At 54.3% G+C, this 13,253-nt stretch overlaps 2 protein-coding genes across 2 annotated transcripts in view; one reads left to right on the top strand and one right to left on the bottom strand.

Annotated features, from left to right (window-relative positions):
* The window catches only part of Lrp4 (LDL receptor related protein 4), a 45,832-nt gene extending 32,948 nt beyond the window's left edge, over positions 1–12,884 (bottom strand). Inside the window, exons 1-6 of the mRNA XM_033756809.1 lie at positions 12,666–12,884; positions 11,574–11,652; positions 2,190–2,336; positions 804–920; positions 465–578; positions 94–210 (exon numbers count right to left, since the gene is read on the bottom strand). Of these exons, the coding sequence (XP_033612700.1) occupies positions 94–210; positions 465–578; positions 804–920; positions 2,190–2,336; positions 11,574–11,652; positions 12,666–12,884 (793 nt within the window). The remainder of the gene's footprint in view (positions 1–93; positions 211–464; positions 579–803; positions 921–2,189; positions 2,337–11,573; positions 11,653–12,665) is intronic.
* CUNH11orf49 (chromosome unknown C11orf49 homolog) overlaps positions 12,868–13,253 on the top strand; it is a 164,132-nt gene continuing 163,746 nt past the window's right edge. The window contains exon 1 of the mRNA XM_010612444.3: positions 12,868–12,964. Coding sequence (XP_010610746.2) covers positions 12,883–12,964 — 82 coding nt within the window. The 5' untranslated portion in view covers positions 12,868–12,882. The remainder of the gene's footprint in view (positions 12,965–13,253) is intronic.

The raw sequence follows: 13,253 nt of genomic DNA, 5'->3' as shown, positions 1-13,253 counted from the left end.
AGAGCTGTGCCCTCCCTCCGCCTGACCCCGACCCCGGGCCCGGGCCGCCCTCGCCCTCTCCCAGCCGAAGCCCGAGTCAGTCGGGGCACTCACGGCAGCTCTCCTCGTCGGAGCCGTCCTTGCAGTCCGTGTCGCCGTCGCAGTACCAGTGCTCGGCGATGCAGCTGCCATCGCTGCAGCGGAACTCCTTGTCGGAGCACTTGCGCATGTCTGTGGTGCCGGGGACAGCGTGCTGAGGGGCCCTGCAGACCCCTGGCCCGCGCTCTGGGCCTCACAGCCTCCCGGGCGGAGGAGACTGGGGCCCCCGAGACCCCGCAATTCAATCCAGGCTCTGCACTGCACAGAGCGCCGGGGCACCCGGGTGCTCTGCCTCCCGCGGTCCCCAGGCCGCTCCAGAAGTCCGGGGCCCCTGGGCTGGGCCTCTGCTCGGACTCCTGCGACGCCAGGGTCCCCTCACCACTCACCACACTGCTCATCGCTGTTGTCGCCACAGTCGTTGTCGCCGTCGCAGTGCCACAAGCTCCGGATGCAGTAGCCATTCTGGCAGGGGAACTCGTCCTCCTCACACTCCCGGGGGGCTGCGGCACAGAGCAGCAGTCAGGCAGGGCTGCGGTGCCTGGAAGCCCAGCAGAAAGGCTCCCGGGGCATCGGGCAGCTCCAGTGCCGCCCCAGCTTCGGGGGAGGCGGCCCCGCAGGGACCGATCCTACCGAGGGCCGGAGGAGGGCAAAGGACAGGACGGAGTCCGCGCCCAGGCCCCGATGGAAGCCCCTTCCCAGCAGAGGCCGGCGGGCTCAGCACTCACGGCAGTCCTGCTCGTCCGAGTCATCCTCACAGTCGTTGTCGCCGTCACACACCCAGGAGCGGCGGATGCACTTGCCATTGTCGCAGTGAAAGTCCAGAGGGGAGCAGGTTGGCAGCACTGGGTCCCGGAAAGAAGGGAGAAGGGGATCGGTCAGGGGGGCCACGCTGGGCCTGAACCCTTCGCAGCCTCAGTTCCTTCGAGTCTGCCGCCAGCGGGGAGGCGCTCAGCAGAAACTTCCACCAGCGAAGAGAAGGGGGTCCTGGTGAGGGATCCCCAGGGTGGCAGGAAAACCACCCATGGCTCACAGCCCGCAAAAGAGCGGTGAGAAGAACTCAGGCAAGAGAACCAGGCTTTTGTTTTCCTTCCCTCTTCCCGCTCCATGACTGACACATCCGGGCTCCACTTCCAGTTCTAGAACTCATTACTTATCACACCGAGCAATCGTTTATCCTCTCAGAGTGGTGGTTTCTTCTCCCACTGTACAATGGGGATAATTATCCCCAGCTCAGTGAGGTCTTTGGAGATAATGTGTAGGAAAGCGAAGTGTGCATTAGGGTCACAATTAGCTGCCCCGGTGAGAGTTAATAAAGCCCTGGCTCTCATTAGACTAATTAGCCACCCTTAGAGTAGTTGCTGCAGGTGAGAGACTGCACCCCTAAACCCAGACGCCTGGCTTGGCAGCGATAGTTACATGCACCCAAGACAGGGCACCCATTTAGCCCCAGCTCTCAGGAGGCTGAAGCAGGTGGACCTCCACATGTTCAGAGCCAGCCTGGGTTATATAGGGTGTCCAAGGCCAGCCTGGACTACACAATGAGACCTAGTCTCAAAAAGCGGGGGTATTTGCATAGAATGAGATTTCCTACAAAGTTTCTATTATTTACCGAAGGTGTGATTATAAAAAATACCAAAATAAGAAACGAAAATAATCTGCACCTGTGCATAAAGCCATATATTTAAAATGTACACATATTTACACAAACGCAGAGCTATGTAAAGAGACCACCTGTGCTTTCTGGGGCATTTTCTTCTATATTTGTTTCAACATTTTTTTTATTGGACACATAGGTATGAACCACTCTACAAAAGTAAGGGGCAGTTGCAGGTATATTACCTGCTGCCCTATCCGGAGTCTAACTCTCAGCCGGGCGGGGTGGCGCATGCCTGTCATCCCAGCACTCAGGAGGCTGAGGCAGGAAGATCGCCCTAAGTTCAAGGGCAGCCTGAGCTCCACAGTGAGTTCAAGGCCAGCCTGAACTACACAGTGAGACCCTGTCTCAAAAAACAGAGTTCGACTCTCTGAGCCCAGACGACAGAATGCTCTACAAGCCCGTCCCCAGCCCTCCCTCCAGGTCCCCTCCCACCTCCCACGCGGGCAGTACTCACTACACCCGTCCTCGTCGCTGTGGTCCCCACAGTCGTTGTCCCCGTCACACTGCCACTGGGCAGGGATGCAGGTGCACTCGCCGAGCGCGCTCACTGCGCAGGTGAAGTGGCTTCGACCGCACGCACACTCGGGGCTGCCAGCGAGGCCTGGGCAGGGGAAGGGAAGGGACCAGGGCAGGCTCAGCCCATCTGCAGGGAAGGGGAGGAGCCCCAGTCCAGGGTGCTGTCACCCAGGGAGCCGCCAGGACGCTGCAGTGTGATTGGGATGTCCTCCGGCTAGGGTTCAGGCAGCCTGGGCTCTGTCCATGCCAGTTTCTTGCACAGCACTTCCAGATGCCACCTCAGGGCTGAGGCTGGTGGAGCAAGGGTGCAGGCGACAGAGGCCTGGGGAGAGGCCTCCCAAAAGAGGCTGAGAAATGGACTTGGCCCTGGCAGGTTGGCCCAGAAAGGCTGGCAGAGCAGCCTGAGTCCTACGGCACCTTCCCTGTGAGGTGGGTGAACAGGAGATTGGTTTGGAGGCAGAAAGGAGCGAGCTGGCCACCCGGGCCTGGTGTCAGGAGAGGCCACAGCCTGGAGGAAGGCAGGTGGCCCGGCCTACCCTCATCTCAGCTTGCAGCTGGGCTTCCCCACTGAGCCTCTGCCCGGCCAAGCCCCTGCCCAGCGTGTCCAGCAGGAGGGCCTAGGACGTGTGAAACAGTTACTCATCATTTCCAGGGTACTAAGGGCTTTGGGAATGCAAAGATACCTAAGCTATTCTCTCTGATATGCAGGTGGTCTAGTTAGAAAGATGGACGTGCATGGCGATCATTGGAATGTACAGCCATACAAGGAGAAGGGATGGAAATGAGCACTTCGATTGTCAAAGGTCAAGAACATAAGCTATCTTACTTCTTTCCATAACCATATTTAATGTGTATGTTGAATCCAATTTTAGTCCATAACAAGATCTGACCAATTTTAGGCAACACATCAACTCTGAGTTAATGTGGTTATTTATTAGAGTTGCCCTCTCTCCTTCTTATCATGGTGTTAGAGATCTAGACCTCTTATACCCAGCTGCCATACTCTGAATGGCTTGGTGACCCTACTGCAGCCTCAGCTGGAACAAAGGGTCCTGCCAGGGTTGCTCTCCCCTCCCAGCCTTCCACTCGCAGCTGGGGAAGGGAGGGACCAGGCTCACCACTCATCTTCCCCTGCTTTCTTTTCTTCTCCCTCCAGGCTGAGCTGGAAAAGGAAGGAGTCATTTTTAAGTTACCATCCTCTTCCTTTACTATCCGCCTGGCCCAGCAAATCTCAGTCCACATCCTCACTTCCTGTGACAATTACTAGGCCTGGCCTGGGGCTCAGGGTCTGGAATGAGACAGGGCACTGTTGTGCCCTCCTCCAAATCCAAGCAGAGTGGTGCACACCTGTAATCCCAGCAGGAGGCTGAGGCAGGAAGATTACTGCAAGACTGAGGCCAACCTGGAGTATATAGTGAGTTCAAGGCCAGCCTAAACTACAGTGAGGCCCTGTGTCAAGAAAAACCAGAGAGAGAGAGGAGAGAGAGGAGAGAGAGAGCGAGAAAGCAGAGAGCCCTAGACCCTTCTCTCTCTGCTTCAACCCCAAGGGGAAGGATGAGCACAAAGCAGTGTTTCCTGATCCACAGTGGTTGGTGGACGCACAGACAGATGGCCGGCCGGCTGACCTGTGGGATCTGTGGTCCCCTGAAGCTATAGGTAAAATGTGTATTTCTCAGGTAAGAGAACCACAGATCCCTACAGGATTCCCAGCAGAGGTCTGGCCACACACGCACATATGCACATACGTAAGCACACTAAAGGAGCCTGCTGCTTTAGGAAAGATGCAGGATTTCCTGTGGAAAGCGAGGGAATCCACTTGGGATGCTGTGCATCCTCCGTACCCTGCAGGAAGGCCCTGCTGCAGGCCCAGGGCTCCTCTCTCTCTGCAAACTCAGGCCAGATTCCCTGCAGAGGCACTGGGGAACCCTGTGGCCCAGGCCCCAGCCCATGCCTTCTGTCCTGCGTTAAAGAAATGGAGAAGAGATGAGGGTTTCTCTCACTGTGGCCCTGGGCATGGAGCCTGAGAACAACTGCTTGTCGCTGCTCCCTCCGGGAGCCCTGGCTTCACTGAACAGCGAAGAAAACTCCATGCAAGTTGTGACACACGGGTCCCCTTCACAGCGAGGCCTGGTGAAGAGGGCAAGGCTGAGGTAGTGGCTCTTGGCTGCTCCTCAGGCAACGCTTGGCAACATCTAGGGACATTTTGGTGTCATGACCGGTGGCGTCTAGTAGACAGAAGCCAGGTGCTGCACAGTGCACGGGACAACTTCCCCAACTCCAATGACGTGGCCACAAATGTCAGCAGGTCGGGAAGGTGCCCCAGAAGGGAGTTCAAGGCAGGAGGTGACAAGGACCGAAAGAAGGGGACAGAGGAAAGCACACTGAAGCTGAGCACTCAGGCCTGGGTTCTGTAAACCCTGTGCAGGTACCTCGGCTCCCTAAGCTTTAGTACCCTCCTCTGTGAAAAGAAAGAAACGCGGGGGCACAAGGACTGGACAAGAAAATAAAGGTGAAAGAAACGCACCCTGCACACGGCACCCTGCAGGTGCTCAGTAAGTGGAGTCCTGAGGGTGTGGGGATGCAGGGGCTACACTTTCTCCCCAAATCTGATTTGTCAGAACCAGAGAACCAGGATGATGGGGACAGCAAGACCAGCAGAGTCCCACCCCGCTTGCAGGAGCAGAGTACAGGAGGCAGATGGGAGCCCCCACCCCACCCCCACCTCTGGCTGAGTGACAACAAAAGTCCTGGTTTCCTGGAACAAAACATTCCATCGGGTGGGCACCAAGCCCCAAGCAAGCTGCAGGTGGCTGGGGAGTCGCAACTTCCTGCAGGTCAGAACCACATCTGAGGCAGCATGGGCAGGGTGGCCGGCCACCAGTCAGGGAAGCCCTCGTCCTGGGCATTCATACAGGAAGCAGACACATTATACTCCACAAAGCCAGCTTTTCTGGACAACTGCTGCCCCTCTGAGGTTCCCAGAGGTGGAATTCTGCCTTTTTACTCAAGTCCCGGCTGTAATCAGAAAGAGCAGCTCTTAACCCTTTTAAGAGAAAGAACGGTGAGAGAAGAAAGAAAATGAACAACCATGGGTGGCCAAATGTGTTGAGTCAGAATCCTCAGCCATGTTTTGACCTTGCTGGCTACGAGCTCCCTTGGTCCCTAGGATGCTGGCCCTTTCACAGAAGGCACAGATTCTAGATTTGAGAGACCAAGGTGGAAATCTTGGTTCTATCACCAATGCTGCAAATTTGAGCAAGTTACTTAGTGTCCCCAAGCCTCACTTTGCTTATCCATAAAGTGGGCATAAGACTAGTTCTACCTCAGAGGGTTTGGGGAAGCTAAAATAACCCATGCAAACTACTCAGCACAGGGCTGACACACAGCAACAGCTTTATAATAAAACAACCAACCACCACTTAGTGCTTGAGTACTGGCTAGGTGCCCGCCGAGTATTTCTCCAAGTGGTTTCCATTGCTACATCATGGAATGCTCACCACAATGAATGCATGCTAGCGTTTTTCTTTTCTTTCCTTCTCTTTCCTTTCTCTATTTAGAGTTAGGGTCTTGCTATGTAGTTTAGGCTGGCCTTAAATTCACTACATGCCCCAGGCTGGCCTTGAACTTGCAGTGATCTTCCTGCCTCAGCCTCCCAGGTGCTTGGATTACAGGTGTGCACCAGCCAACCACTGTTATTGTCCTCATTTTCCAGTGGAAGACAGATACGGGGAGGCTAAGTCTGTAGATAGGTTACACAGGTACTGTGGGGTGGGGCCAGTCCTTACCCTCAGTACTTGCCCTGACCAAGCCTCCCAATAAACCATATTGCCATGGTGACACTCTCCAAAGCTTCAAGGTCAAAAAGTGCAATTCCAACTTTGGGCCCTTCTCCCTGATGTTGAGTTTATGAGTCTCAAACAGTGACCTCTCCTTCTGGTTACTGCTAAGGTAAAGAGCAATTTCCTTTGCCTACAGTAAAGCAGTAAAGCTGGGAGGGTCTGGAGTCACACAGCCCTTCTGAGCCACTGCCTCTGCGCAAAGCTGGACCAGGAAGGAAGAGGCCTCCTGCAACAAATAATTCTACGGTGCAGTTTTCTCTCTCCAGCGAGCCAGCTGCTTGCACATATACACTTGTGGGCTCGCTGAATCATCCTCATAACTGAGCAGTTGCTATGGTGCCCACTGAACAGGTAGGGTCACCTGCTCTGGCCAAGTGCGGTCATGAAATAAGTTACAACTAGGAGAGCAGACCCATCGGAACTCTTAGACTCATATCCTCTCAGTGCTATCTCAGAATCCAGACTTTCAACGTTTTGCTAGCAACACAGGCACGCATGCGAGTCCCCAGAGGCTGGAGACAAGTCACGCCTGTCCCACGGAGGCTCATAGGCAGACAGTGACTACACACAGCTACAGAGCAGCTTTTTCAAGTTGAACCAGGGATAGGAGACGTAAGGAGCGTCCTGTGAGTGTTCCAGAGTACACTGGCTACCCCAGGGCGGGAGGGATCAGGGCTACGACAAGAAAGGGAGGAATCAGCACCCATAATTGAAGGACATTTCTTTATTTTCCCTGTGTGTGTGTGTGTGTGTGTGTGTGTGTGTGTGTGTGTGTGTGTGTGTGTGTGTGTGTGTGTGTGTGTGGTGCTGGAGATAGAACCCAGGGCCTCCCACATACTAGGCAAGCTCTCTACCACTGAGCTATATCTCTAATCCTTTTTGGTTTATTTTGAGAGAAAGATGCCCTGAATTGTCCAGGCTTCCCTCAAATTTGTAATCCTCCTGCCTCAGCCTCCCAAGTAGCTGGGATTACATGTGTGCGCCCCTATGCCTGGCACTGGATGTTTTTCTCCTAACATGCTAAAGCTTTTCTTTCTCCTCCTGTCCATGGGCAGCAAGGCTGCCTTATTTACTATAACCCTTACTTGGTGCAGAGCAGTTATTTGATATTTCTCTCAACTACATCCAGGGCAATTCGGGCAGCCTACTCAGTAACATCTGCCACTGAATGGGGCAAAACGACAGGAGTGTAAGTAAGGAGCCCATGCGGACAGACCCACCCTCACCTAAGACAAACCTGGAGTCTGGAAGAGACTGCACGGAGCCACTGTTGGAGAGGGCAGCGACTGCCTAGGCAACATCAGTACCAATCCCAAGAAAGGGTAGGTGGTAAGCAGCTGGCAGCAGACGCCAAGGAGTGAGGCCCTGTCCTGCCACTGCCCAGGTGGTGCTGAGATCCCGGGTCTGTTCCCCACAGGCCCTCTGGGTCAAGTACTTTCTAGACTGAAGCCGGCTGGCAGTTGGAATTGTGTGACAGACTGCTTTGTGTCTGCATTCACAGTGCACAGTTCCACGTTTGGCCTGCATTCAGTGACCAATACAAGTCTGCTAAGTGAGTGAAGGGATGATATATTCCTCTAGAGTCTTTCTTTCCTTTTGATACAGGGGCTCACTGTGTAGTCCAGGCTGGCCTCAGACTCCTGGCAATCTTCCTGCTTCAGCCTTTTCTGATCTGCAGGTCTATATAGGTTGAAGGGTTCCCAGCGTAGGCTCTGGGTTCAAGTCCTAACAGTTACTCAGTGGCCATGTAACCGTCAACAGCTCTGAGCTTTGGTCTCCCACCTGTAAGATGGGAAGGTAACAGCACCTAGCACCTGAGAATATTATGGTAACACGTACACATGATTATCAAATATAGCTTTGCTGGGATACAGCAAAATGCTCCAAAATGTTAACTGCTCCCAAGTACATTTGTATTTTTAATCCCCCAAGTCCCAGGTTACGGTGCAAAAATGGTCACCAGCAAAGACCATTCCCAGGACAGCAGAGATTCTCTGGTGGGGAGAGAGACACATTTTAGAGTCCTTTCACTTTGACTGCCTCTCTGAGCCTGCAGTTCACACTTATGGTTCAAACTGCCTGGGGTGGGGAGGGTAGGAAAGGAGAGACTTCCTCTTTCTTATTCGTAGGTGTAGCACCTCCATTTGGTTTCTAGAAGGCAAAGGTCGACCACTGTCTCTGGTCTTCCTCCAAGACTGCAAAGTGATGGCAGGTGAGGTCCCCAGGCTATAGCAGCCGGAAGGGAAGACCAGGCTCACTTCACCTCTCCCGCCCTACAGGCCTGACAGGAAGTGGCACTGCTGAGCTTGGAGAGATCTCTGCTTGCACCTTTAGTGCACGTGTTCATCAGGTGTCTCTCCCAGTGCCCTACTCTGTACCTGCCTGGCCCTGCATCCAGACTGGGGGAGGGTTCCTCTCCCCGCAGACAGGCCGCAGCCAGGAACTTCCTGGCTGCAGAAAACCTCCGGTGATAAATTATGCAGCAGCACCTTTGTGTCGCTGCCTCTCGGCCAGATGGGAGGTCCGCTCCCAGCTCCCCGTCCTCCTTTGTTTCCGGCTTGCTCGCAGCTCTGATCCTCAGCTCTGCACAGAGGTGAGGGGAGCTCCCTGCTACCAAGTCTGGGCTTGCTGCAAGTCCCAGCCAGGCTTTCCGGCTGGGTCCCAGGCCGCGCCCCTCCTCTCCTCACCCTCACCTGAATGACCAGGGGCTCCAAAAGCCGCATTCACACTCCCATGGGGTGCAGCGCACCTCACTCGTGTCTGAGCACAGATGGGAACGCTGATATGCTGTGAAAGAACGAAGTCTGCTCGGATGGGCATAAGAGGTGCCCAAGGGCACCTAGGATATTTGCTTCTTGCTAAATCAAAAATGCAGAACAGAAAATAGACTCAAAGCACCGCCAGGAAGCCAGAGAATCAGCTCTTTGAAAACGGCTGCTCTGGGTTACGGTCAACTTTCTGTAGCTCCCAGAAACATCACATCACTGGCACCAACTTAAAAGGAAGAAACAAAGAGACAACAGGGGTCAAACTTTGGGGTGGAGGCGCTGGGGGTCTGGGGTGAGTCTAGGGCTGGAGACCTGCATCAATTATCCCTGTAAGTGACAGGGCTCGTGAAGGAAGGGGGCCCCCACAGCTCAGCCCCCAGATAGAGGCAATTGCTACCTTATGAGCTCTGGGGCCCAACTCCCTCCTCAGGCCCAAGGGAGGGAGAGCTTGGAATTCTAAACTGTTCCAGCTACAAGAGACCTCGGCCAGCACCTCTCACCTTGGGGTCACAGCAATCTAAGGATGAGAAGCTGCGGCTGCTCCCTGAATATTCTACAAGGAAGCTCCATCTCCCAGGGGTATCTAAGGCAGAGTGGGGCTGCCCTACTCATTGAAAGCTTAACAGACCTCTTTCCCGGAAGTGTGGACAGGCAGCAACCATGCTGAGGTTTCACGAAGCTTTGGATGAGGAGGAAAAAGGTACAAAATCATCCCAAAGAAAAGTAAAAAACCAGCTGAAATGAAGGAAGGACTAAGCCTCTATTTAAGCACACAGACCTTGTGGTGTAATTATTTACCTGGCTCCCATATCCCAAAGGCAAGAACCATCTCTGACCCACTTTTGCAACCCTGCTACAAGCAGGTGACATCCATCCAGCCCTATAGCATCACAGTAATTGTCAGGCTCTGTGCCGGATAGTTTGAACATGCTATTATCTCAACTTTTATAGCATTCTTAGGTGGAAATTGACTACCCTGCCCCTTTGTTCACCCCACCCTTATCTGCAGATGAGAACCCTGAAACTCAGGGAGATTCAGTGTTTCACACAGGGCCACCAAGAAGTGTTAAAGCCAAGATTCAAAAGCCCAGGCCTAGGCCAGCAATTTAGCTCAGTGGTGCTGCTGCCTGCCTCAAAAGCGCAAAGTTCCTGAGTTCGATAACCAGTACAAATTGCCTGCCTCAAAAGCGCAAAGTTCCTGAGTTCGATAACCAGAAAAAAAAAAAAAAAAAAGCCCACACCTTGCCCGTTTCTCACTTACTGAGCTGCATGCATTAGCTTAATGCTTGAGAGATACATGTTTGCTGAATGAAGGAACAAATGAATGGGTGCAGAGCCAAGTTTGGAGAATGCTCCCCAGTGCACCAAGGAAAGAGAGCCGGGCCTGGCAGCACCAAGCTGGAAGGCCAGTGGAAGCTCAGGCAGTCAGCAGAGCTATTTATAGGGCCACAATGAGGTTCTGCCAGCCAAGCAGCCAGCACAGTCTTCCCTGGGACGCCGAATCCCACCAGGCTGAGCGGGTAGCAAGGCTTCCACTGCTGAAACGAGATGGCAAGCCAACACAGTATGGGACTCAGGTGGTCCATGTCCAGGCAACTGTGACAGAGTGGTGGCGATTCTCAAAGACTATGGCTAGAACAGGCCCAGGGCACAGCACTGTCCTGTCATTAGGAGACACACACATGCTGCTCCCATTCAATAACCCCACTAGTCTTTATCCTCTTTAAGGAACACTGACATGAACAATCCCTCCCGTTTTTGCATCTTCTAGCAGTTAAGCAGTAGAAAACTCCAGAGCTGGCAAAGAGCTATAAAATACCCTGTCCTCTGTGACCTTCTGTGTCCTGTGCCGGCCCAGAAGATGAGCATGCCCAACGTGCTCAGGGTCAGTCACGGCCTGCCCTGGTTTCCTTGCACCTGTCATTCTTAATACCGCGTGCCAGTCCCAAAGATGTTATCTGATATTCAACAGGGAACAGAAGAGGAAATCCAAAATCAGTGACTAGCCAAGCATCTTTGTGAGTCCAAGAGATCAGGAACATTGTCACTCAAGCACCGTGACAACCACGATCAGGACAACAGCCAGACAGGAAGGAGACCAGTCTCAGCTCAGCTCTTTTGCACTCGTCCTCAGAAACAACCTTTCATCTACCTAAATGCTCCTGGGCAGATTTTTACTTTTCAGTTTCCACTTGTAAAATAGTCCTAACTCTTGGGATGAAAACAGCCATGGTTATTCCCAGCAATCAAATTTCCTTCCCAAATCATAAAGGTAGAGTGTTGTGTAGACTGAACCCAAATCTAGAAGCTATGGGGAAAGCTGAGGACTTTCAGAATTCAAGTAAGCACCTTATAGTTTAGTGCACTGAATTCACTCCAAGCTGGAGCCAGGCCTGCTGGATTTGCTACTACACTTACCCAGCTGCTGTCTCCCTGCACGCCCCCCCACCCCAGAACGTAGTGCCAGGGGTCCTCACAGTAGCATTTCTGGCTATGTTGGTTCCGCAATGCTGGGTCTCACTGTGTCTCTGCCTCTCCAGGCCTCAAAGGATGGCTCAATATCGGCCCAGCAAAGTGTATAAATCTCCCTGCCTGCGCTTCCCCTATGTGCACAGAAAGTTTTCAGGCTTAGAAGTTTCTATTAAACTATTAGAAAGGAACCCAAATGAATCACCAAGGACACCCTCTCATCCGTTTTCTGTGCATTAAACATACCCCATTCTCTACCCGGTCCTTGTCCCAGTCCTCTGCACGGTGTAATGTATGCAGTTTTGACAGCTCTGGAGTAGTTAAATCAGCTTGGCTGGTCTCTGCCAGGAACCTTCCAGCTCCCCCTTCCCCTGGGCAGAAGGCGACAATCTCCTCCCTGGCTTTGTTGGTATCCGTTTTAGCCCCCCCCTTCCTTCCCAGTGCCTTGCCATTTCCCTTGATCTTTTTCAAAACTTCCTCCAGGGGGCCGAGAGGAAAGTTCCATCCTTTTCCTTTGCAGCTCGGTGGGGGAAACCCCCCAAAAAGCAAAGCTGTCCCTTTAAGGGGCCCATGTGGTGGGAAGAACAGCTACATTCCTACCCCAGTAGGGCCGCTGTCCCGACACGCCGCGGAGGCTGCAAATAACCTTCCAGGAGCGCTGGGAGGGAGGCGAGCGCACCGCGTGCGGGGAGGGACACGGGCTGCCGGGGGACCCTGCCCCGGGAGGAAGAGGTCGGGGAACTCGGGAAAAGCCGCCAAAGATCCTCCGATAGTTGAACAGACACGAGCACGCTGTTTTGGATTCGGGAGGTAAAACAATCTTTAAAACAAGTGTTCAGACCTCTCCACGCCCTGCCAGGCGAGTTCGGAAATCAGCAGGGTTTGCACACGAGCTCCTCCTGATTAAAGAAAGAACCGGTGCAAGGCCGGGTTCTGCAGATCCCCTCCACTTGGAAATCCACCCCCTCCCATCCGGGCTGCTAGGGGAATCGGAGGATTCAACACACACACACACACACACACACACACCCGCCCCCAGGCTGAATAGCGCCTGGGTGAATAGGGTTGGGGTTCAAAGATCAAAGTTCTTTGATCTTTGGTCACAAACTTATAAGAAGCAGCTGCTCTATCGCGGGGTGCACCTACGGTCCCAAGCGGAGAAATGGATTCCGCAGGAGACCTGATCACACACAGCACTGGCACAAGGGCACCGAATGCGTTATTAATAAAGAGCAGATGAAGCCGCGAGTCCGGCTGCCATGCGCCCAGTGACTCCGAGGCTGAGGCAGGGAGGCTTCCTGGGAGTCCAGCGACGTCCGCGCCCGGCAACCTACCTACCCTAGCCAGCACCGGTCCGCGGGCGCCTTCCAGCAGTTTCTTCCCAACTTCTTCCCCAGCCCCTACTGCAGCCCCTGGGGAGGATCCGGGGCAGGAAGCTGATTGGCCGTAGCCGGAGAGGGAACCCAAAACACCACCAAGGGGAGATGCTGCGGGCGAGGCAAGCCCGGAGCCCCGGGGCGAGAGGCTGGGCTGGAGCGGAGGCTGCGCTCTCCGCATGGAGGCATCGCCGGCGCTCAGGAACTCGGACTCCACGGGGACCCTCGGTGCAATCCACGGGAGGCCCCTGCCCCGAGAAGGTGGGCTGCCTACAGTGCAAGGGCTTGGCGATCACCCTCCCCGCCGCCCTTTCTTGGCACACACGCACTGAGCCAGGACACGAGACCCTGTCTTCAGCCTGAAAGGGAGCAGCCTGCAGCTCTTTAAGAGCAGCAAGCGACTCCGATCGTAGCCGGGATTGGAGTCCAGGGCTGAGCCTCCACCTCGGTCCCCTGTCGCCCTGGGGGATTTGGGGGAGGTCGTCCGGGTCCCCTCCCGGCACGCAATCCTGGGGATCCCGCTGGGCACGCGCGAGAGGGTCCCAGGCCC

This window comes from Fukomys damarensis, unplaced genomic scaffold, assembly GCF_012274545.1.
Source record: "Fukomys damarensis isolate Sample0158 unplaced genomic scaffold, DMR_v1.0_HiC HiC_scaffold_27, whole genome shotgun sequence".
NCBI lineage: Eukaryota > Metazoa > Chordata > Mammalia > Rodentia > Bathyergidae > Fukomys > Fukomys damarensis.
The sequence above is the reverse complement of the archived record's forward strand: the minus strand, read 5'-3'. Positions and strand labels throughout refer to the sequence as shown.